This window comes from Giraffa tippelskirchi, chromosome 7 (genome assembly GCF_054371585.1).
Source record: "Giraffa tippelskirchi isolate mGirTip1 chromosome 7, T2T-mGirTip1v1.2.pri, whole genome shotgun sequence".
In the NCBI taxonomy this organism is placed as follows: Eukaryota; Metazoa; Chordata; class Mammalia; order Artiodactyla; family Giraffidae; genus Giraffa; species Giraffa tippelskirchi.
Window position 1 is genome coordinate 13,523,040 of NC_137281.1, and position 22,425 is coordinate 13,545,464.

Consider the following 22,425-nt stretch of genomic DNA (forward strand, 5'->3'; position numbering starts at 1 on the left):
ACACCAGACAAATGGCCAAGCCTGGCCAATCACAATAAGTCATACTTGCCTGGCCACTAGTTCAAGGAAGGCCATGTGACAAGCCAGGGGCAGTGAAAGCCCATCCATCCTACCTATGAAGTCCTCCCAGAGACAACTGGAGAAAAACATTGAGCCTCTGAACTCAGTCCTGCTGAAGCGACACCTGCCACGGGATTTTTAATTTCATGAACTAATAAGTTCTCTTGTTTATTTAAACAACTTTGAGTTATTTCCAACCCTCTGCAACAGAGTCCTGTCTATTCTTCTCAGGAGACAAAAATCTCTTCCCTCAGCCCCAACACCACATACAAAGCACTCAACTTGATGAGTCAAAGCTGATCGAACTAAGAGCTTTTATAGATGTCTCTGGAGGGATGGGGAGAGAAAGAGAGACAGGAGATAAATAACCACTATGTACAACTTCCAATGGCAAAATTCTCCCCATCACCCCTTCCAGCTTGAACTCCAAAGTGTCTGAAGCAGAGAACACAAAAATATTCAGGTTCTGTCTCCACGTGCTGATGGAGAAGGGCCAGGTCAAGCCTAGAAACAGAATAAGTAGGAAGCATTAGAAAGGGTGGCCTCTGGAACTTCCCTGGTGGTCCAGTGGTTAAGAATCCAGGCTTTCAATGCCGGAGACCTGGGTTCCATCCCTGAACCGAGGACTAAGATCCCCCAAGCCAATGGGCAGGGCCAAAATAAGGGGGAGAGGGGCTGCCCTTCTGCCTCTCCTCCTTCTCTCCAGGGAGTGGAAATCAGTGGAGAAGCTCTAGCCTGAAGCTTTGGCCACCTCTTGAGGCCAAAGGTCCATCTAAAGAGAAGATGCCAAGGAGCTCAAAAGGACAGTAAAAGGGATGCAAACAGAACTAAATCAAGTCAAAACTGAAAAGTGGCCTTTAGAATCTTCCAGAGACTCTACCCACCCCCACCCCACCCCCATTTTACAGAGAAAGGGGATCTACAGGAAAAGCAGGGGCTGCCTCTGTCCATTGCGCCCAAAGTGCGCAGAGCAGGGAGAGGTGGGTTAACTACCTCTGGAGCATAGATGGAAGGAGCAGATATGACGTAAATTGAACGGGCGTCTCCATCTTCAGGGTGATTCCAGTCTGAGGACAGGCTACGGGGGAGAAAAGTAAGATCCAGACCCTTTAAATTCTCATATCCTGTTTTCCCACCCCCACAGCTGCTGCTGCTAAGTCGCTTCAGTCGTGTCTGACTCTGTGCGACCCCATAGATGGAAGCCCACCAGGCTTCCCCGTCCCTGGGATTCTCCAGGCAAGAACACTGGAGTGGGTTGCCATTTCCTTCTCCAGTGCATGAAAGTGAAAAGCGAAAATGAAGTCGCTCAGTCATGTCCGACTCTTAGCCACCCCAAGGACTGCAGCCCACCAGGCTCCTCCGTCCATGGGACTTTCCAGGCAAGAGTACTGGAGTGAGGTGCCATTGCCTTCTCCGAAGAACCCAAAGCCAAGTAAGGGACTTGTGAAACGACCCAACCAGAAAAAGGCTGGAGAGAAATGGACCAATCAGGAAGGTCCATCAAGGACTCAGGCCAATTGCACCATAGAGATTGATGAAAGCAGCCAAGGAGCACAAGGCTTACGTCTGCGATCGAGCCCCTCACCTCGGGCCGTCCCCGGGACCTTCCCGCGTCCTCATGTTGTTGAGTGCATCAGGGAGCGCGTGGACCGACGGCTCCGGGGTCCCTGCCAACAAGCGACGCCCAGAATCCCGGCTAGGGCCACGGCGTCGCACGTGGACCAGCAAGAGCGCAGCGCCGGCCAACCCCGCGGCCACCAGCAGTCCCAAAGCCGGCGGCAAAAGGAAGCGCTGCGGGTCCCCCTGCCTCAGGCCGGGCTGGGCCGCGGGCAATGTGCCCGCGCCGTCGGGGTGAACCGGGAACTCGCACCGCGCGCCCATGTAGCCCGGCGCGCAGGCGCAGACGAGGCCGGAGAAGTGAGCGTAGCAGCGGCCGCCGTGGGCGCAGGGGCGCGCGGCGCACGGGTCGGCGCGCTCCCGACAGTCGCGGCCGCCGAAGCCCAGCGCGCAGGAGCAGCGGCGCGCGCCGCCGCCTTCCAGGCAAGTGCCGCCGTTGGCGCAGGTGTGGCCGGTGCAGTCTTCCAGGTCGTGCTCGCAGCGCGGCCCCGCGAAGCCGGCGCGGCAGCGGCAGCGGAGGGCGTGGCCCAGATCCAAGCAGAGTCCGCCTGTGGGGAAGGGAGCGTCAGGGTAGAGGCTTCCCCAACCCGCCCGCGCTTCTTTTTCTCAGCTCGGAAATCCCCGCCCTCACCTCTTCTCTGGCCCCCCTCTAATCTCGTTAAATTTAAGGCCCCTGGGAGTTTGCCTGGAAAGCCGGCCCGCCTCCTTTTCCCCCGAGTGGTCTTGGATTGACAGCCTCACACCTCTTTGGTTCTGTGTTTCTTGTCTCTTTTTGTCTCGGCTTTAACCGTACTGAAATAGTTAACAGTTCCAGAACGACGGGTCGGAAACACCTAGCCTTTGCGCTTGCCTCCTCCCCCCGTTTCTCTTCCTCCTTTTCTCCCATTCTTTTCCCCTGGTCTCTTCTCAGGTGGGCCCAGGCGGCCCCTCCCTCCAGGAAGCCATCTCTGATTCTTCCGCCATCCCAGCCCTGCGCTCCCTTAGCCACTGCTGGCTCTGTCTGAGGACGCCTCTGTCTTCCCCTCTGGACTGATACCCCTCTGAGGACAGAGCTCAGAGCTGTCCTGGTCACTGCTGTGTCCCCAGTACCACTCAGTCCAGAGTAAACACACTTAACGAGTGTTTTGGAGAGTAGTAGGCTTATAATAGGCTTCCCTCGTGGCTCGGTTCGGGAAGATCCTCTGGAGAAGGAAATGGCAACCCAACTCCAGCATTCTTGCCTGGGGAATCCCAAGGACAGAGGAGCCTGGCGGGCTACAGACCATGGGGTCACAGAAAGTCCGACACGATTTAGCAGCTGAACAACAAGTATTATAAGAAGAGCTCGCTGAGCCCTTCACATTCATGATCTCCTTTAATGTTTTAATACCTATATCAAATCAGGTCTCTCCACTGGTCAGTCTCCTGTGGCTCTGTCTCCCTCAGGGTAACACCAAAACCCTCCCCGTAACCCATGAAGCCCTACAGGCTCTGTCCCCGTCACCTCCCTGACCTCATCTCTCACCACTCTCCCCTCACTCACTCTGCTCCGGCCACACTTGCTTCCCCACAGTCCTCAGCACACCAGGCACATTCCTGCCTCAAGGTCTTTGCATGTGCTCATCCCTCCTCCTGGAAGATACTCTTCCCTCAGACCCCCACATGACTCCCTCCCTACCTTCAGCATGACCTTCCCTACCCATTCTAGCTAAAATGTCAATCTGCCACCCATACACACTACTCCCCACTCCCCCTCTGTCTTCTTCTTAGCTTTTATCACCATCTAACCTTTATTTACTCACTGTGTGTGTGTGTGTGTGTGTGTGTGTGTGTGTGCATACAAAGTCGTTTCAGTCATGGGTGATCCTATGAACTGCAGCCTGCTAGGTTCCTCTGTCCATGGGATTCTCCAGGCAAGAATACTGGAGTGAGTTGCCGTGCCCTCCTCCAGGGGATTTCCCTGACCCAGGGATCAAACCTGCGTCTCTTATGTCTACCTGCATTGAAAGGTGGGTTCTTTACCACTAGCGCCACCTGGGAAGTTCCTCTCTGAGGGTGGGGGTTTTCATCTCATTTCCTACTGTATTCCCAGAACACAGCCTAGCCTGACACACAGTGGATGCTCAACAAATATTTCTGAGATAGGAATATCATTTCACCTGGTTCACAAAACAAACGGGCTGGGCAGTGGGGTAAGGATCACTTCCTCAGGCCTCAGGGCAAAGTCAGGATTTCCCCCGCCCCGGGACTGTGTGAGCCAAGCCCTTTTCTTGCCCACTGACCATGCAGGGACCCCCACCTTCATCCCTCACCGCTCTGTTCTCCCCACCTCACCATTCCGGCATGGCTGCAGGCTGCACCGGTCCACCCTCTTCTCACAATTGGAGCCTTGGAATCCGGGCAGGCAGTGGCAGATGTAGGCAGAGTCGGGGTCTGTGCCTCCCACACACAAGCCACCGTTGAAGCAAGGTCCATCCGCACATGTCACCCCGCTCACCTCACACCGCAACCCATAGAACCCTCGGGGACAGGTGCATTCGAAGGATCCCAGGGTCTCCTGGGCACAGGCAAGAAGACTTGGGATCAGCATCCCCTTGGAGCAAAACCCCGTCCCCCTCCTCACTCTGGGCCACTGGAGGGGGCTGCTCCCTGTCCAGTCCCACCTCTCAGGTCACAGAGACCTCCTGGGGAAGTCCCTGGGCCAAGACAACCCCTCTGTTCCATGTGTCTGGGTCTGCCCATCCAGCCCCACAGAGGGGAGGCTCTGGAGGCCCAGAGAGATTCCATTCCCACCTCTACACCTTTGCCAATCAAATGCCCACCCTGTCTGCCCTCCCCGGTGCTGCCTGCATGGCCCAGGCCTAATTCCAGGTGCTAGCTCTAAGCCTTCCCTGGGTCTCCCTTTCTCACACTCTCCCACTAACTTGAACTCTGAGTGTTTGTCACTGTCCCCTTCACTGGGCTCTGCTTCATCCCAGGCTCACCCCCACCACCACCTTTGCTTCCCCCAGGCCACTCATCTGGTCTAGCTTCTCCAATCACCCCCCATCCACCAAACTGAACTTCAGAAGCCCAGCCCCGGCCCATCTCCAGGAAGTCTTCTCTGATGCTCAACCCACCTGGTCCCACCACTCTTACCTGAGCCCTGAGTTGTTCCCTACCCGACAGGATCCCTCAGCATTCCCACATCCACAGCTTTAGGTGCCACCCACTGGGTCTGCTCTCCCCAACCCCCGTCACCTCATCCTACTTCAGGGCCTCAGATGCAGGCTGGAGACCTCTAGGAAGCCCTCCCTGATAGCTACCACCAGCCTCCTTGTGTCATGGAGCCCCAGACAGGGGATTCCCCAAGTAAAGTATGGCCCAGGATGAGGTGGGAGGGTTGATACTGACACTACAGCTACCCCCATTGGCACACGGGTTCCCATCACAGGGCCCAGGCCCAGGTACAAGGCATCCAGTGGTGGCAGACGATGGGCCCCCGGAGCTGAAGCAGCTGCTCCTGGAGACAGGGATCGTGCAGAGGGGCCCCGTCCAGCCCTCTAGGCATCGACACTCATCAGGCTGCTCACAGAAGCCGTGCTCTGGGCTGCAGCCTGCTCGACACACCGCTGTGGGGGGAAGGAGAGGCAGAGGGAAGAGGAATATTGATGAAGGGCAGAGTCAGGAGGATAGGAAATCAGAGACAATTCTGAGCACTTTGCCTGCATCCCTCGTTTGATCTTTGTGACTGACAACCTTCTGGGCTACACGGTACTGAGACCCCCAGTTTACAGACAGGGAAATTAAGGCCCCAAGAGGCAGGGTGATTCACCCAGCAAGGAAGCAGTAGAGTGAGGATTTAAAACCCAGATCAATGAGTTCCAGAGTCCGTGCTCTTGGAAGGAGAAAGGAGTGGGAGCTCCCAGGTCTGAACCTGGAGAGAGGAGAAGAAAGGAAAACAGGATTGAGGAGGGACCCCTGCCCCCTGGCCTTTCAGGGGAAATGGGAGGGCCTTGGATTAGGGCGGGTCTGGGAGGATATGGTAAGCCTGGGAGTTCTAGGGGCTCAGACACTGGGGTATCCAGGTAGGGGTGGGGATCCCAAGCTTTAGAACACAGTGGGGTCTGGAGTGCAATCTCGGGGAGCGGGGATTGGTGGGGCGGGGCAGCAGGGAATAGGTGGAGCTACCCAAACTCCTGAGTGGGAGTAGGAAAGCCCCAGAATTAGAAGAGCTTTGGGGTCCGAGCATCGGGAAGGGGGCGTGAGTATGGATTAGGGGAGGAACTGAGGATACAAAATGGGAAATGGGTGTGGGGTTCCAACTGGGGGAGACAAGAGTGCTGGGAAGAGAGAACAGGGCTGGAGTGTCCAGGCAGAGCTTTCCCTGAAGGTGGTATCTGGATCCTGGGAGTGGGCTGAAGTCCCTGAGTGGAGCTGGGGAGGGGGGGGTTCTCGGGTCCCCAGTTCCCTGAAGCGGGTAACCAGGCTGTGAAAGGGGCCTGGAGGCCGTGACGGGATGGGGTGAGGTGGAACGCAGGACTCACGCAGTGCCTCGCACTCGTCCTCAACAGGCGTGCAGGGGCGCAGTTCCGGATCACACCGCAAGGAGGCGGCACGCGAGCGGCAGAGGCGCGCGCACGCAGCCCCGACGGCCGGCGGCTCGCAGCGCGCACGGTAGGAGAAGCGCAGCTCCCAGGCGCCTGCGCGCTGCACGTCCCGGGTCCACGGGCCCCCGGCCGCCAAGCGACGCCGGCCTGCCACGCGCGCCAGCAGGCTCCAGGCGGGACCTGCGGGGAGAAGGGAGATGTGCTGGGGTGCGGCCCGACTCAGTCGCAGGTTGGAGACGAAGGGCGCAGGCTCGCACTCTGCCTGCCCATCTCAAGGAGGTCAAAACAGGCCTTTTGAGTCCTGAGGATGACAGTTACTCAGCAAGGCTGCAAACTCCGCCAGTGTGCCCTGGGGATCTTTGATGACGCGATCCCGATGACCATCATGATAACGGTTCTCACGTATCTGAAATGCACCTGTATTTTGCCCTAGGATCTTTGTATATTAAAGTAGTTAAGAGACCTCTTATCCACCCTGGGACGTATGATACCCCTTTATGGTCAACGGACAATGACAGTCTTTGAAGTGAGGTCAAAACACCTCCAAATTGTGTCTCAGGATCTTCTTATATGAAAATGGTAACAGAACCCCCACTGTGGGTCTTAGATAGCACCAAAGTTCCCCTCCAATTAAGGTTAAGATCACCCTCCCTCCCTGAAACCTCTCTGGTGAAACTGGAACGTCCCAAAGGGCTCCTGGGGCCCTCTATGTGGACAAGGTGAAAGAGCTTTCCATACAAGAACAAGAAAGTAACTCATTTTGGACCCTGGGTTCTCAAAATCAGATGGTGACAGAGCAGGACTGTTAAATAGTATATCCTGCTCCACTGACTCAATTCCAAGAGAGCAAGCTTCCCCCGGCCCCCAACCCACTTTATCTGATGTCAGGACATTTCTGTATCAACACACAGGAGTCCTGGGGCTGTCGGCGCCCCAGCCACGCTCCAGAACTGGGACGACACCGTGGGGGCAGCAATTCTGTGAACACCCCACCCTACGGACAGCCCAGTCTCACTCTCCTTGACCTCACATCATGCCCCAACTCACTGGAGCCCCCACACTCCGCAGCAAAGACCCAGAACTGAAGACACTCACCTCCAATCTGTCCACCTAACTCCTCTCTCCAGGTTTCAATGATGAGAGAGAAGGTGCCCTGGTTGGGTGGAGGGAGGTGGGAGGAGAGAAAGAAGACAGTGGTCAGGGCAGGTACTGGTCAAGGCCTGACTTTAGGCGTAAAGAGTGATGACTGTGCTGGACACCAGACACGGACAGTTCCCAGAGGGACTGGCCTAGGGAAGGAACGACTGTTTTGGCTGTCTTTATTGAGCACTGGAAGGACTGATGCTGAAGTTCCAATACTTTGGCCACCTGATACGAAGAGCTGACTCATTGGAAAAGACCCTGATGCTGGGAAAGATTGAAGGCAGGACGAGAAGGGGACGACAAAGGACGAGATGGTTGGATGGCATCATCGACTCAATAGACATGAGTTTGAGCAAGCTCCGGGAGATGGTGAAGGACAGGGAAGCCTGGTGTGCTGCAGTCCATGGGGTCACAAAGAGGCAGACACAACTGAGTGACTGAACAATGACAATTGAGCACTTACTATGTGGAAAGCACTATACTCAAGATACCTAGTTGAATCCCTCAAAAGGGACTGCTGTGATGTACCATGATGGTCCCTCCCCCGTTTGTTTTACAGATGAGGGAGCTGAGGCTGGAAAAGCGAAGGTCACTTCCCCAAAAAGACAAGGGTCTAGAATTTTAAAAAACCTGTGTTCACCCCTATGCTTTGGGGGTTGTGAGATGGGAAATAGGATTTTGGAGGTGAAAAAGTCATGGATACAGGCCCCAACTGAAAGGTGTGAGATAAGGTGAGAAGATATTGAGGGTAGCCAAGACAGAGTGTGGAAGGGTCCCCAGGTGCAAGGAAATTTGGGGATAAAGATTAGGATCCCAGTGTTTAGGGATCCCCAAGGAACATGGGGAGGGTTCTGCGAATTGAGAATTTCCAGGTTAGCATGGGGTTCTGGGAATTCGGGCTTCGAGATGTAGGTGAGGGGAGGGTGGATTTGGGATCCCTAGGGGCAAGTTGGAGTCAGAAAATTGAGTCGCAAAGAGTCGGACACAACTTAGTTACTGAGCACGCACGCATGGGTAGGGTTTCTGCGTGTGAGAATGTGGAATTGGAGATAGAGGTTCTGGGAATTTGGAGTCCCACGGGGGCAGGGTGTTGGAAGTTGGAGGGCAGATGGCAGCCGAGGTTCGGGTGAGGCCCCCACACGGGAATGACCCGGGGCTGGGTCTCACCGGCCAGGTGTCCCGGAAGGGCACGCGCAGGAGGCCGTCTGGCATCCGCAGTTCGGGCGCTGGCGCTCCCGGCTGCGCAGTGTAGGCCGGTCCGCGCGCACTCAGCGCCGCGCCCAGGGTGCAAGGAGCCTCGGCGGTGTCCTCGGAGAGCCCTGGCTTTAGGCAGACCCTGAAGAAGAGGCGGCAGGAGCTCCCGGCCTTGCAGGGGGACCGCGGGGCGCCCGGACCTGGTCCTGGCCCGAAAGAGTGGATCTGCAGCTCGAAGACGCCGGCCGGCTGTGCCTGGGGCGGAGAGGGGAACCGCGTGAGGGGGACCACGGGGAACCAGGCGTCTCATCCGCCCCGCGCCCCGTCCCCAAGACCCCCGGGTCTCCCTCCCCCCATCCCCCCTTTCCACTCTGGCTCTGACCTGGGGAAGGAAAAAGAGCGCCAGGATCACCGTCGAGGAGAAGAGCTGGAGCATCTGCGGGGCGACCATGGCCTCCCGGGGGTCTTGGGAGCCGCAGCTGCGGGCTCCGGAGCCTTATATCTGAGAGGACGGCTCCGCCCCTTCGGGCAGCCGCGGGCTTCGGGGGACCCCAGGGGAGGAGGTCGCACGGGAAGGAGAGCGCGCTGGAGCGACAGTGAGATCCTGTCCTGACCACAGGCAATGTAGCGAGTGTGTGATCTTACATGCCGTTGTGGGCACAACCTTGTGTGACTGAGGACAGGGTGGGGCTGGGGGTTAAGCTCGTGTATAAGGTTGGATATGACTTTAAGACTCGGGTGAGTATGTGTGTGGTGTGAGTAAGAGCTACAGGAAGGAGAGGGTACACGTGACTGTGATTGTGCGCCTAGGTGAGATTGTGTAGCTCCATGTGCGCCTGAAACTGTGTATGGTTAAACCTCTTCGTGAAGTCGTAAATAATTCTAAGATTGTGTGTGTGTGGGGGGGTGGTCACATGCATACACCTGCACGGGAGAATGACGACGAACATGATTTCACGGTTGTGTGACTTTCTGAGATTGCCGTGGCTATGTAGATGCGTCTCCGTGCAGGTGAATGCCTGAATGTGAGCTCCTGTATAGTTGTAGGAACCTGTGACTTTGTGGCCTGTGCAGGTGCCTCTCGGTGGCTGTGTTTGTGTTCGTCTGCACAAGGCTGTGAATGACTGAGGATTTGTGTGTGAAGGAGTCTGGGCGTGGAAGGTGCAGGGGTGTAGCCCTGTGTGGATACGATGAAGATCCAATGCTCTTTGTGGACCCGTGTGTGCATATGCGTGTGTGTGCCTGCATGCTCAAGTATGTTCCCCTCCCCAAAACAAAGCCACCCTCCCAACCTTCCCCACACCCCATCACAGACGCACCAGACGCCCAGGCGAGGAGCCCCCGCCTCAGAGGGGACTCCCAGCTGTATGTAAATGCCGCCATCTGCCGGGCGGCCGCGCCCCTCCCCCTTAGGGCCGCAGCTGGGCTGCCCGTTTGGCCTCCGGAAGGTGTGAGCAGCAAATGGGCAGGAAATTCTGTCCTCACGGATCAGGGGCCCGCTCCCTCCACTCCAGGATGAATGGAAGAGGGGGCCACCCCCGCGTCCTCCAGAAGCCGCTTAGTATTCCAGGACCTGCAAGGCAAGCCAGTTAGAGCAGATGTTCCAGCCCTCTGGCCATAATCATTTTACTCCGTGCCAGGTGCTGAGCAAAGCCCTTTAGATGTAGTAAACTTTTTCCTCCCCCCAGAATTAAAAAAAAAAACAACAAAAAATCATACTTAGAGGCTAATAATTAAAGAGGAAAATACAAGTTCAGTTATATACATACATAATTTTCTTTTGGAAAACGTGCTCAATCCAGCACAGCTCAGTAGAGCCAGGCATACAGTGAGGGCTCTGTCATTTTTAACAAATGAAAGAACTCAATCTAAACAGTTTGCTCCTCATCCTGAGGATGGGAGTCATGGGGCAATTCCGGGCAGGGGAGGGCCAAGGTCAATTGTGTAGAACATCCCAGCTTTCTTTGCACAGATTTTCCTTCTACTTGTGTATGCTTTCAACTTCCTTATTTAATTCTGTTCTTACCATTCAGACTTCTCCTGTAGGACGGCTTCCCTAATACTCCCCAAGGGGATCAGGCACCTCATCTGAGTTCCCACAGCCCACCCACCCCCCCCCATGACTCCTCTATACCAGCCCCAACCACTCTGGCTAATAAGGTCTTTCTAAGCACACATCTGAATATGGCCCTCTCCTACACAGACTCTCCATGGCTCCCCAGTGCCTTCAGACCTCTGAGATTCTAAGGTTGACAGTTAAGGCCTTCCCACCACATCCCCCTGATGGCTCAGATGGTAAAGAATCTGCCTGCAATGCAGGAGACCTGGGTTCGATCCCTGGATTGGAAAGATCCCCTGGAGAAGGGAATGGCTACTCACTCCAATATCTTTCCAGGAGAGTCCCATGGACACAGGAACCTGGCAGTTCATGGGACTGCAAAGAGTTGGACATGACTGACCGACTGACACGTTCTCCCTACTCAACAAGTTCTGTGGCCCCAAAGTCATAGAACCTTGTGGACCACAGTTACTGGGAGGCAAATCAGGCCCTCTTCTGGGATAGGTAGAGCAGTGAGCCTCCCATCATAGGAGATATTCAAATAGTTTGGACAGCCATTAGAAGCCGCTGAAGAAGGCAAATTCCTGCCTGCATCATAACTGAGAAAGGTAACAGATTCCAGGTCTGATTCAGCTCAAAAATTTTAAAGATCGTAAAAATCGTCAGCCTTTATTGAGGGTTTGTGCTAGGCATGTCTCCTGTGAATTCTCTCAGGTCTGCGTGTGTACTTTAAGGGCTTTCCAAGCACCTTCTTAGCTATTTAGGACTCTCCCTTATGTGCCCACCTTAGAGCGCACAGGTCATGCTGAGGTGACATCTGAGCAAAGACCTAAAGGAGGGGAAGGAGTGAGCCCTATGGATCTCAGAAAAAAAGTTCAGGAAAACAGAATAGCAAGTGCAAAGGCCCTGGGGTAACCATGCCTGGCACAGATCTCTCCATGGTTTGCCTCATTTCATTCTGATCTCTGCTCAAATACACCCTTCCAGGAGGTCTTCCCTGACTGTTCCATTCAATCTAAAACAGTACTCCAGTCCCCAAACCACTCTGTCTCCTTATCATACTTTTCTTTATGCACTTATTTTACCCCAAGCAATCAGACTATTTTCTGTCTTCTCCATGAAAACATCACCTAGAAAGCAGAGCTTTTTCTGTTTGTTCACTGATGTACCCTTGTGCCTAAAATGAGGCCTGGCAGTTGGTACTCAGATTTGCTGAGAGAAGTCCTATTATTAACCTCTTATAAATGAGCAAGCTGACCTTGCCCAGGGTCACATGGCTTGTGAGTGGTGTGCAACCTGGGAATTCTGCCCTAATGTTGGCCCAGACCTGCCCACTGAAGGATGCCCTAATGCAGCCCCAGCATTTAATATAAACACCCAAGGCCACGTTGCATGAGCAGTGTCTCCTGGCAGAGACCACCTGGCATGAGTCAAATGCCCTCTCCTCCCCTCCAGCTTTGAGCAGGTGTGAACTGACCACACCATCCCCAAACCAGCACAGCGGTGGGGAAAACACCTAGGAGAATCCACTGGACCGAAGCACTGCCCACAGAGTGCTAGCCCTAACTCTCAGGAGCTAAAGGCCAATGAACAGAGGTACTTCCTCCTTTCATGCCCTGTGGGTGGACAGATCTGAGTCTTAGTTCAGAAGGTTCTGTTGTCACCTCCTGTGGTAGGTGAACATTCACTTGCAATGGCTCCCTCCGTCCACAATCCTCTCCCCCCAGGACCACAAGCCCCAGATATGTTGCATTCAGTTAGGAGTTTCCGACTCTCAAAAGCTACGTGTAAAAACACAGGCCCTCCCTCAGTCTTGCAGATGCCCTCAAGCTAGGGTGTCCTGGATTTTGGGAAACTCTCTCTTGGATTACAAATGGTGTATCTCATGGTAATACTTGAAGGTGGGGATGGGGAATTGCAATTTTTAATTCTTTATAGACATCTGTGAGCTTTTAAAAAAAATCTACTCGAGTTCAGAAGTTCAATCTGGCCCGCACAGTTTCAAATACATTTTAATTATTTTAACAAATACCAGGGAAGGGCTTTCTAAAAGTATTTAACTAGTATTAGCACTAAACGCTGGCTGGAGCAGGAGGCTAGGGGGCCTGCCAAAATGGTACAGGATAGTTCAGCCTGTGAAGAACCAATATGGCCTGGCAACAATAAGCTCCATTGAATATCCACACAGTCTGAGCATGAGCTGTCCCATTTACTCCTCACGACCACTCTACTAAGACAGGTGTTATCATCGCCCCCACTTTAGAGCTGAGGAAAGGGAGGCAGAAAGGTGCTTCCGAGGTTCCCACAGCTACCATCTGAGTGTCTATGTGAAGGGTCTCAGTCCACCCTCAAGCCTAGCCTGTGAGGTAGGTACTAGTATTTCACAGATGTGGAAATTGAGGCACTGAGCGCAGAAGTTAACTTGCTCATTTGCTTATGACCACATAAGTCAGAGAGTGGTCGAGCTGGGATCTGAACTTGGATCTGGGTATTATTCAAGAGTCTGGAGGGACTTGCCTGACTGTCCAGTGGTTGAGACTCTGTGCTTCCAAAAACAAAGTGTGGAATTCATACTCTTAAATGATACCCAAATGTGTCGTCCAATGCAGGAGCCAGGAGCCACAGGTGGCTATTTAAATTAATTAAAAAGAAACAAGAATCTCATCCTTCAGTTACCCTTGCCACATCTCAAGTTCGTCATGGCCCCATGGCCACTGGCAGCTACAATGGACAGTACATGGGGTAAACATGGTGGAAAGTTCCCCTGCAGAGTTCTGCTACAGTCTGTCTGAGTTAGGAGCCAACATTTTAAAACCGAGAGATTTAACATAAACATCCCCTTTCCTGGCTTCTACTGAAAAATCAGAAGATCAATCAACTCCAGGCCCACATTAGGGCCCCAGCCGGCAGAGCCAGGCAGCAGCTGCCTGCTGGACATGAGGCGTCTCTGGTCCACGGTGCCCCACAAGCCCACACTTGATACATTCACGCAGCAGCCTGGCGGCTCCCTGTCTTCCAACCCCACAGTGCCATCCTGTCTTCTCTTTTTTCCGCAGGGAGTCCGGGGCCAAAGAGGCAGTTGCACTTGCGCAGACCACACGGCACACAGGAAGACACAGGCAGGGCAGGGTGCTGCCCAGGGTTTCAGATTCCCAGGCCAGGGTCAAAGACCAACCTTGATCCACCAGAGCACCCACTCTATGCTCAGCAGCTGATCAGCCACTGTGGGATGAGGTCCCCCAGTGCACCCTGACGCGCCCATCTGGAGACCTCTGGACACTGGAGTGTGGCGTCTGGGATTAACTTTATTGGACACGTGGTTGCCCAAGCCATGGTCTGGGAGCGCTGGGCCTCGGGCCTGGAACCCAGGCACTGAGTTTGCGGAGGCCCCGAGGTCAGGGCTGTTTAGAGCGAGGCCACAAGCGGCTGGTGAGAGAGCTGAAGAAGAGGTTCTGCTTGCTGGATTTGGAGAGCTCGGCCAGGCGCTGCTGCTCCTCCTGGGGTTGGGGGCAGACAGAGAGCAGAGTCAGCCTGAGGGCCACCTCCTTCCTTAAACCTCTGCCCAGCCCAGACTCCTTCACCCACAATCTCAGAACACCAGCCCAGACATAGGATGAGACCAGACTGCAAAGACTGAGGTCACACATTGGAAAAAGCCAGCTGTGAGCCACAGAAGCCCAGATTCAAATCCCAGGTACTCTCATGATCCCCGTCCCCTGAACCCTGGGGACCTAGCCCAGGCCCTACCCCGATGAGGTCATCTTGCTCCCTGAGCGCCTGGTGCCCAGTCCTGAGCCCTAAGACCCCTGTCTGGATGCTGAGGGGTGCCACGCCCAAATCTCCAGGGATCCCTCCTTTGTGCACTCAGGAGCACCAGCCAGGAACACAACCCCAAACCTGGTAAACCTGAGCCGAGATACCTGGGAATCTCTTCCTCAATCTATATTCTTAACCCCATCTACAAATGAGGAGGATCATACCAAGGTCATCAGAACTTGCCCAAACCTCGGGCCAAGTGTCCAAGGAGCCCTCTTCTCAGACCTGATCCAAACTCCCACCCCACAAAATACCAGGGCCCCCAGAACATCAAGGTCTCTGAAAAGAGAGACAAAAGTGTTAGTTGCTCAGTCATATCCAACTCTGTGCTACCCCGTGGACTGTAGCCCGCCAGGCTCCTCTATCCATGGAATTCTCCAGGCAAGAATACTGGAGTGGGTTGCCATTCCCTCCTCCATGGGATCTTCCTGACCCAGAGATCAAACTGGGAGTCCTGCATTGCAGGCAGATTCTTTACCATCTGAGCCACCAGGGAAATCCTCAAGGTCTCTGGACCTATCTCAAATGCCTGTTGTTTCCCGCCTTCTATCCTCAGAGAAGCCTGTAGGATCTATTCACCCCTCATTACAACGGCCTTCTGGGAAGGGTGGTGTGGAAGAGAAGGCCCTTGTAATGAGGTCACACAGCCAGAGTGGAGACATCTTGCTTCAGGGCTCCTCTATCAAGAGCCTGGGGAACTGATGGGACGTCCCCCACCCACACTGGGGATCTGAGCACCCACCTGCTCTAGCCGGCTTTGCCGCTGTTTGAAAGCCTCCAGTGGGTCTTCCTCCAGGGCATAGTGCTCCAGCACGGTTCGGACATCCTCCACACCATTCAAAGCAATGGCTGCAGACACAGCAGGTGGGGGTCAGCCAGGCTGAAGGCCAGAGGGAGGTGGGGCCCATAAGGGTAAAGGGCAGACTTGGGGGTGGGGGTTGGAGTTACATGCACACTTCTCAGTAGCCTAAAAGGGCTCCCCTGAACATTCCTGGGCATCCTCTAACCACTCCAGAAGAGCATCCCCAACATTCTAGGAAGCTTCTAAAGACCGCAAGATGCTTATGGATCTCCTGCATCTTAAATCCCCAGTTTTCCATAAAAAACAAGCCAGGATCAAGCACTGATCATTCCTCTTGGGGGTCAAGGGCTTCAGGGTCAGGGGCTAGGAGGTCAAGGGTCAGCCTCACTCTTGAGGAAGGCAGACAGGTCCAATAAGACCCGGTCATCGGAGTTGCCATCCCAGGGCCGCAGGGCGACGCCGTTGTAAGGCTGTAGGCGGAAGGCTTCCTTCTTGCAGTCCACGACCACTACTCGGGCCGGGTCCCGATTCAGACATGAAATGTCCTGGAAGTGGGTGAAAGGTCAGGTCAAGGCCTGTGCTCCTCCTCTTTCAGGCAGAAAACCAAAGAGGGGGAGAGGGGCAGACAGACCACACGTGCACTTGGTATGACATGCTGAGAGCACAAGAGGGCCTCTCGAGGACCAGGCTGGGGTGATGACACCCGACCTTCCAGGGAGCGGGGAGCAAGTCACACAGACTCCTGGACCCGAGGCCGGGCACACAGGTTGATTCGGAGGTTCCCTGGGGAGGGAGGTGGGCACTGGTGCATTTAACCACGGGCCCCTGGTGTTTGTAACAGGCTCCAAGTCTGTGAACCTCTCACAAGTAGAGGTGCAGACTGGTCCACAGCAACACACATGGAGTCACACAAAGACAGGCACCCAGACAGACCCTCCACGCGCCTCCATTACAACCCATGTCCCTCTGAACCTTGACAAACTCCACAGACCCCTAGACCCACCAAGACAGAAACCCAACAGACATCAAGACCCATGGGTATTCGGACAATGACCCATAAAGAGACCCACTTCACATCCCCACAGACTCCTGGACCCCCTATCACCAGTCACAGCAACAGATCTCAAGTCAAACAAGTGCCAGCCTTCCCCCAAATCCCAGAGGCCCACTATGGCCCCCACATGGCACCTTAACGTGGTGCCCATCCATGTATCTCGTGGCGTCCCGGAACAGGCGGTAGGAGATGAAGCCGTGGGGGTCCACGCTGTCGATGAGTGGAAAGGCAGTCTGGGGGTGGGAAGAACGAGGTCAGGCTGAGCCCAGGCCCTGCAGCTCTCCCTCACCTCTTACCACGTCAACCACCCTATCCCAGCCCCGGGCCCTCACCATGCCAGTCTCCGACGTAAAGATGACAATTTCATACAGAGGGGCAAGCTGCTGGAATAAGGTCTCGATGCCTGGACGCTTCTTAAACCTCCAGCCAGTGGCCAGCTGGAAATGCAGTGAGAACAGACACACTGAGACCCGGAGCATCCCCTCCCGTCTCTGTGGCTCGTGGAGGGATCCATGGGCCACGACTGAGGGTCTAGGAGTCTGCAGGTCTGGGTCCCACAATAACAGCTGACCCCCTTCTAGCACTGACTGTGTGCCAAGGTACACTTGCAATAACCTACGGGCTGGGAAGCAGCACAGGTGAGGAAAGCAAGGCAAGGAGGGGTGACATCTCTTCCCCAAGACCACAGAGCAGAACGGGGGCTGAACCCCAGCCTGGCTCCAGCATCTCTGCTCTTGACCATGTCACCACAAGCCAGCCACCCAGGCCTATGCGGTGTCCCCAACCCGCTGCTTTCCCCAAGACACACCGACCACTCAGGGTGCAAGAGGACGCCAGTGAGCTCCAAGACCAGTGTGTATGGGGGTTGGTAGTATGGCTCCCGCAGAGGGTCTGGGAGAAGGCAGGGGCTGGTGGGCTCAATGATCATCTGTGAAAAGAGAGACCAGGTCTGGGCACTCAGACAAGGAGGGCGGGAGGCTGGTAGGGGTGGGCTGGGGCTGCGGCCTAGGGCTCCTGCTCACCTGTCTGTAATCTTTGAAATATTTGTATGTCCGGCGCAACTGCTGTACCAGAATTGGATCTAGGAGAACACCAGGGCAAAAAGGGATTCCAGGATAAGCCGCTGCTCAACCCCCTGGGCAAACCAGGGGTTTATTTATCTACCAGATACAAACAGGCCTAAAACACCCACCTGGTTTGAAACAGCTCATTTCCAAGAACCAAGGCAAAAGGGAATGACATAACCCACTGCCAGGTAGGAACAAATGTTTTTATTCACCCGTCAAGTTTTAATCTGAATACTTATATCCGCACATCACCCCAGGTATAAAATAGAATGTTGTATCTGCCCACTTAAGTCCCACATATGTATAAATAAATCTGCTAACATTATGGCAGTATATTTTGTCAACTCTGAACCTCTAGGTCTCCAGGTGTGCCCACTTTAAGCAAGTATGTGGAATCTAGGTAAGCCACGATAAATATACACACACATCTATATGGGCTTCCCAGGTGGCACTAGTGGTAAAGAACCCATCTCCAATGCAGGAGACATAAGAGACTCAGGTTCGATCCCTGGGTAGGGAAGATCCCCTGGAGGAGGACGTAGCAACCCTCTCCAGCATTCTTGCCTGCAGAATTCCATCGACAGAGGAGCCTGGCAGGCTACAGTCCATAGGGTCGCAAAGAGCTGGACACGACTGAAGCAACTTAGCACACCATCTATATACTTTAAACTAGTTGGTTCTCAACTAAAAAGCAATTTTGTTCCTCGCTTCCCAGGAAACTTCACAATGTCTAGAGACATTTTTGATTGTCACAATACTGGCATCTAGTGGACAGACACCCAAGACACTGCTAAACATCCTACAATGTACAGAACGCTCCTCTATGACAAAGAACTATATGACCCAAGGTATCAATATGGCTGAGGTTAGCAAATCCTGGTTTAAAGGAATACACCAAGTCCAGTTTAAAACAGAAATCTTACATGACTCCCTATTTCAATACGGTATTCTTAGTGTAGTTAAACTACTATCTCTAGACCTGTCTTTGAAACCAAAACACTGAAACACCACTTAAGCTAGTGAACACACACACTTTAAATCTACAGGTTTACCTGTCCACCTTAAATCAATATGTTGACTTGTTTAAAGTAGTATGACTCTACATCTGCCCAGTTAAAATAGCATACTTACCTACCTGCCGAGTTTAAAACACCAACATAATAACATGCCGGCTTGTTAACATCCCCAGCACAAACAAGTGGCTTTCTGGGCCTACCAGTTTTATATTTCTCTTGGGAAGGACCAGGTGTGATAGAATTGGCAGCTCCCCTCTGCTATCCAATTTGTCAGAAACTCCCTAAAAGCCGGCTAATCAGAAGGAGGGGAGGGAGGAAGGAGGCATTGTTTTGGAAATGAGGAGCTGGATGGGGTAGGCCTGGTGGGAAAGAGAGGCAGTCATAAAGAAGGGGGTGAGGGGCTGCAGATGCTCAGATCTAAGGCACAGGAAGCCATGTGTCTGGCAGAGAAAGCCCAGTTCTCCCCCAAGCAGTCCCACCTACCCAGGATTCCCCTCTTCCCCTCCCCACCCTGTCCCTGACCATCTGCTCCTGGGCTCAGGGGCCAGGGAAGGGGACTGGAGTTCTGTATGCCCCTCCCCCGCAAGCCATACAGCTGCTGACTCCCCCACCTCCCAATGGAAGTGGGGGGCCACCAAATGGGGAGGGCACAGTTGGGAGGATCAGGGGACCCCAGAATATATGCTTGTATACTCACCGTTGTCAAATTCATCGGGAATCTGGGAGGTAGAGAGAAAAAACAAAGGTTTGGGATGGCAGAGGCAGAACCCCATCACATCCAGACAAGGAATCTCTGGGGCCCTGGGAGGAGCAGGCAAAGGTCCCTGGGAGGGAGGGTTCACTCCAGACCAGAAAGGAGCCTGAACAGACCAGATGGGAGGAGATCCACAGGATGCGACCCCTGGTAAGGCCTCTGGGTCTCTCTCCCACTCACCTTGGCACCATTTTCATCCACAGAGTTGTTTCCTGCAAAGGAGATAGTGATGAATGAGAAGCTTGAGACCTGGTCTCCTGGGACTTACGGGAGGAAGAGAGGAGAGGGCCTAGCCTCCTGGGTCTGAGGGAAGGGGGCTAGAGGCATGGTCTCCTGAGAGAAAGGACCAGGCTGGTAGCCAGAATACCTGGGCCTCTGAGACAAGGAGGGCTAGGGCAGGGTCTCCTGGGCCTCTGAGGAATGAAGGGACTAGAAGGAGGACTGGAGCTTTGGGTGCTAAAGGAAGAGGTAGCTTAGGGGGCTGGTCCAGGCCTCTCCTTTCCCCTCTTCAAACTGACTCCCTATAGCTTAGTACAGGAACCAACTAGAAAGAGTAGAACCTTGAGTAGAGGGGTAGTAGGGGGACTTCCCTCATTTTCAAGTTCCAGTAGGCTGCCTTATTGAGGGAGAAGCCAGGGAACGAAGATGGGTGAAGCCCTTAGGGGGAAAGAGGGGGAAGTCCCCGCAGCAGACTAGAGGGCCAACAGAACATAACTGGGGGACAGGAATATGTCCCTCACCGAAGATATAGATGACGCTCACGGTCCCACCAGCCCCGAGTAGCCCAGCAAGCCAGAGTGCGACTTTTTTGGCATAGCTGGGACCCTCTGAGCTTCTCTGCTGCTGTGGTCCTTGGATCTGGGCCTTAGTGCCTGCTCGGCTCCCAATCTCTGCAGCCTGCAATTGAGAGGGGGTAGGTTGGCCAAGACAGGCGAGAAACAAGGTCAGGGTGGTTCCAGCACCCTGGTCTGAGAAGAATCAAGGTTGAGAGCCAGGAAGAGGACACCCACATGGCCTCCAGGTGTTGTGTCCCTGGAGGGGCAGGCAGGAGACTGGGTCTCTCGGAAGGATCAAGAACTAAACTGTCTGGAGCTAGGACCCCTGGGGTTCAAGAGATGACAAGCCCAGTGCCCAGGATCCTACAGGCAGAAAATTGGAGGGCCCGGAGCGGGGGCAGGGAAGCAGGGCAGAGAGATAAGACCAGGGACCCAGACTGAACACTGACTAAGATTCCTGGAGCAAGGCACTGAAGGACACACAAGGAGACAGGACGGGGAGTTAAGTCCTCAGGACGCCTGGAGCTCACAGTAGCGGCGTATCGAGGGGGACGGATGGGAGGGGCAATCTCTTGCTGGGACCTGGGGAGCAGGACACAGAAGTAATGGACCCGGAGATCAGAAAGACAGGGTCTCTGTCAAGATGGAGAAAGGTCGAATCAGAAGCCCGAGCAACACAGGCCAGGCTGGGACTCCAGTGTCCCGGGCCCCTCCCCCTCAAGTATTACCTGAACAGCCACCGAGAGAGGAGAACAGGTGACCCCTCCTCCCCCGGCGCCCACGTGGGGTCGAGAAGGTGGGTTCCAGAAGAGGTGGGATCCAGAGGATGTAAGCTTCAGAGGACACACTTGAGTCCCCAAGCATCTATCCCGGGGAAGCAAGGGCTGCCAACCCCAGGAAGGGGGGAAGACTCAAAACGCCAGTGGCGTTCCATTCAGCACCCTGAGGTGCTGCGTCCCAGAAGTTCCGGGCGGCCCCGGTCCGCCCGGAACTCCAGGAAGGAGCCCCAGCACCCGGGGGCCAACCCCATCCTGCTCACCTGGTCCGGGGCCCGAGGGGGCGGCGTCGCGAGCCTGGCACACAGCCCCCGCGTGCCTTGCCAGAGTCCGCTCCGCAATCGCAGAAACAGCGCCGCCGAGGCCGCCATCTTGCGCTGACGCCACGCGGCCCCGCCTCCTCACTCTCTCCTCCCCGCCCCAGGCCAGGGCCGCGGCCAATGGCGATGCAGGGGCGGGGCGGGTGGACGGGAGCTCGAGAGAGACAAAGGGCTGCGGGCGCTCCAATTAGAGCTGGGAGTCACCCGGAGCGGCGTCCTGTTCAGGCCGGAGGGCGTTCCACGGCCCACGCCACAGGACGGGGCTGGACACCCGCTGCCCAAGGTCAAGCGGAGGCCATAAAGAAGGGACCCAGTTGCTGCTGGATTTGTCCTAAAAACTAAAAGCCAGCTTCACACACGTTCTTCCTCACGAGCGACCGAGAGGCCTTATCCGCCTTCCCTCCCCTTCTCCGAGCTCTTTCTTGCGTGAGTTTCTTAAACTGGGTCTGGAAAGTCAGCCAGTTTCATGGAGGCTCAACCAGACGAACGGCTGCGGGCTTAGGGTATTGAGAGGAAATCCGTGAATTAGAGGCTACGGGAGCCGTGATGAATCTTCCACGTGTAAATCACCACACAGCATTTAGGGATAAATACTAAGGTAGTAAGACTTCTCCGGGGGCTCAGTGGTAAAGAATCCGCCTGACAAGCAGGAGACGCAGGTTCCATCCCTGCGTGGGGAAGATCCCCTGGAGAAGGAAATGACAACCCACTCCAGTATTCTTGCCTGGGAAATCCCATGGTCAGAGGAACCTGGGCTACAGTTCATGGGGTCGGTCACAAGAGTCAGACACGACTGAGCAACTAAACAACAGCAACAACTAAGGTAGTAAACATACGAAGTTAGGCGAAAGACACAGAATTTTCGGGTTATGTTACTTCTGGAGGGGAATGGACTGGTCCTTCTTATCTGGTACACAGATGGCTCCTAAGTTGCGTGGTGGAGACATGGGTGCTCCTGACATATCTTTTAAAACATTTGAACTATTTTAATATAATACAAGTTATATTACATTTGTAAAAAGACATGTGAACAAATGAGAAAAGCGAAGGTGGTTCAGGTACTAAGTCCCATTCTCTACACTGCTCCCCAGCCCCACACCCAAGCCCTTAGACAAGCTACAGCAATTTTGATGTTACTGCTAGGTGGACTCAAGGGAAAGGACCATCAAATGCTGCACCATAGATCCTCCTCCTATTTAGATTTTGTGGCGGGATTGTTGTTCGGTCACTCAGTCGTATCCAACTCTTTGTGACTCCATGAACTGCAGCACGCCAGGCTTCCCTGTCCTTCACCACCTCCTGGAGCTTGCTCAAACTCATGTCCATTGAGTCAGTGATGGCATCCAACCATCTTGTCCTGTCATCCCCTTCTCAATCTTTGCCAGCATCAGGGTCTTCTATTG

General features: G+C 54.5%; 2 protein-coding genes and 1 long non-coding RNA gene across 6 annotated transcripts; 1 reads left to right on the forward strand and 2 right to left on the reverse strand.

The window, feature by feature from the left end:
* Positions 1–357: 357 nt before the first annotated feature.
* On the reverse strand, positions 358–10,289 carry DLL3 (delta like canonical Notch ligand 3). The gene is made up of 9 exons (XM_081516418.1): positions 8,965–10,289; positions 8,556–8,837; positions 7,341–7,398; positions 6,183–6,425; positions 5,050–5,267; positions 3,991–4,213; positions 1,646–2,225; positions 1,054–1,138; positions 358–564 (listed from the first exon to the last, which is right to left on the reverse strand). Exons 1-9 carry the CDS (start codon positions 9,031–9,033, stop codon positions 559–561), a joined length of 1,764 nt encoding a protein of 587 aa, XP_081372544.1. The 5' UTR covers positions 9,034–10,289; the 3' UTR covers positions 358–558.
* LOC145515606 (uncharacterized) lies at positions 2,063–6,719 on the forward strand. The gene is made up of 3 exons (XR_014060936.1): positions 2,063–2,247; positions 3,502–3,665; positions 6,210–6,719. It is a non-coding gene; the product is annotated as an uncharacterized LOC145515606 (long non-coding RNA).
* A 3,637-nt stretch (positions 10,290–13,926) lies between the features above and the next one.
* On the reverse strand, positions 13,927–21,097 carry TIMM50 (translocase of inner mitochondrial membrane 50). 4 transcript variants are annotated; one of them, XM_081516419.1, is made up of 11 exons: positions 20,966–21,097; positions 19,891–20,047; positions 19,331–19,362; positions 19,094–19,115; positions 17,336–17,394; positions 17,122–17,241; positions 16,646–16,750; positions 16,448–16,546; positions 15,648–15,804; positions 15,200–15,306; positions 13,927–14,138 (listed from the first exon to the last, which is right to left on the reverse strand). In XM_081516419.1, the coding sequence occupies exons 1-11, from the start codon at positions 21,071–21,073 to the stop codon at positions 14,037–14,039; spliced, it is 1,068 nt and encodes a 355-aa protein (XP_081372545.1). In that variant the 5' UTR covers positions 21,074–21,097; the 3' UTR covers positions 13,927–14,036. The 4 variants fall into 4 exon arrangements, with proteins under 4 accessions (XP_081372545.1, XP_081372547.1, XP_081372546.1 ...); XM_081516421.1 differs by having other exon boundaries at positions 20,655–21,097; XM_081516420.1 differs by lacking the exon at positions 19,094–19,115 and having other exon boundaries at positions 19,327–19,362.
* Positions 21,098–22,425: the final 1,328 nt, after the last annotated feature.

Coding starts and splice junctions, on each gene's coding strand:
- DLL3 (XM_081516418.1), bottom strand. CDS start 9,033: ATGGTCGCCCCGCAGATGCTCCAGCTCTTCTCCTCGACGGTGATCCTG. Junction 8,838..8,964: donor CGCTCTTTTTCCTTCCCCAG/GTCAGAGCCAGA, acceptor TCTCCGCCCCAG/GCACAGCCGGCCGGCGTCTT. Junction 5,268..6,182: donor GGACGAGTGCGAGGCACTGC/GTGAGTCCTGCG, acceptor TTCCCCCCACAG/CGGTGTGTCGAGCAGGCTGC.
- TIMM50 (XM_081516419.1), bottom strand. CDS start 21,073: ATGGCGGCCTCGGCGGCGCTGTTTCTGCGATTGCGGAGCGGACTCTGG. Junction 19,116..19,330: donor TGGATGAAAATGGTGCCAAG/GTGAGTGGGAGA, acceptor TCTACCTCCCAG/ATTCCCGATGAATTTGACAA. Junction 15,805..16,447: donor TGGATGGGCACCACGTTAAG/GTGCCATGTGGG, acceptor ACCCACTTCCAG/GACATTTCATGTCTGAATCG.